Genomic DNA, 999 nt, shown 5'->3' with positions numbered 1-999 from the left:
TCCCTCCCTCTCTTTCTCTCTCTCTCTCTCTCTCCTTCTAATCCCCTATTGGTTTTCGCTTTCGCCCTCCTCCCGATTCTTCTCCTCTGCTCTCCCCTTCCCCCCTTCCCTCCTGCCTTCCTCTCTCTCTCTCTCTCTCCCCTTCCCTCCCTTTCTCTTTCTCTCTCTCTCTCTCTCCTCCTTCTAATCCCCATTGGTTTTCGCTCCGCCCTCCCGATTATTCTCCTCCTCCCCTTCCCCCTTTTCCCTCCTCCTCCCTCCCTCTCTCTCTCCCCTTTTCCCTCCCTCTCTTTCTCCCTCTCTCTCTCTCTCTCCTTCTAATCCCCCATTGGTTTTCGCTCCCAGCTCGCCCTCCCGATTCTTCTCCTCCTCCCCTTCCCCCTTCCCTCCCTCCCTCCCTCTTCTCTCTCCTCCTCCCTCCCTCCCTCTCTCTCTCTCTCCCCTTCCCTCCCTCTCTCTCTCCCCTTCCCTCCCTCCCTCTCTCTCTTCCTCTCTCTCTCTCTCTCTCTCTCCTTCTTCTTCGTATTTATGGCGGTCTCCTAACAGCACCCTCATCCTCGATAGCTCTAACTCTGGTCATAACGTCCTCTCGCTGCCAGATCTCGGAGGAGCCTTGGCCTCGACGCCCGAGGATCCGTCGCTGCTGCTGCTCGCTCGCTCTCGAATGTTTTTTTTTCGTTTTTGGTTTTCGTTTTCTCTTTTTCGTGCGATTTTTTTTCTTTTGGTTTTCTTTTTTTGTGTGTTTGTGTGTTCTTCGTATCCTTTTTGTTTTTATTTATTTTATTATTATTATTATTTTTTGTGTTCTTTGTGTTCTGTTGTTTTGTTTTGTTCAAAGATCCGTTGCTGCTGCGCTCGCTCGCTCTCGAATGCTTTTTTTTTCGTTTGGTTTTCGTTTTCTTTTTCGTGCGATTTTTTTTTCGTTCTTTTTGTGTTTGCGTGTGTTTGTGTTCTTCATACCTCTTTCATTTTGATTTTGTGTGTGTGTGTGTGTGTGTT

General features: G+C 48.8%; 1 protein-coding gene across 1 annotated transcript in view; it reads right to left on the bottom strand.

Moving 5' to 3' along the window:
• The window catches only part of LOC138860812 (spore coat protein SP65-like), a 1,676-nt gene extending 1,096 nt beyond the window's left edge, over positions 1-580 (bottom strand). The window contains exon 1 of the mRNA XM_070119154.1: positions 550-580. Within this exon, the coding sequence (XP_069975255.1) occupies positions 550-580 (31 nt within the window). The remainder of the gene's footprint in view (positions 1-549) is intronic.
• Positions 581-999: the final 419 nt, after the last annotated feature.

The sequence above is a fragment of the Penaeus vannamei genome, chromosome 43 (genome assembly GCF_042767895.1).
Source record: "Penaeus vannamei isolate JL-2024 chromosome 43, ASM4276789v1, whole genome shotgun sequence".
In the NCBI taxonomy this organism is placed as follows: Eukaryota; Metazoa; Arthropoda; class Malacostraca; order Decapoda; family Penaeidae; genus Penaeus; species Penaeus vannamei.
The sequence above is the reverse complement of the archived record's forward strand: the minus strand, read 5'-3'. Positions and strand labels throughout refer to the sequence as shown.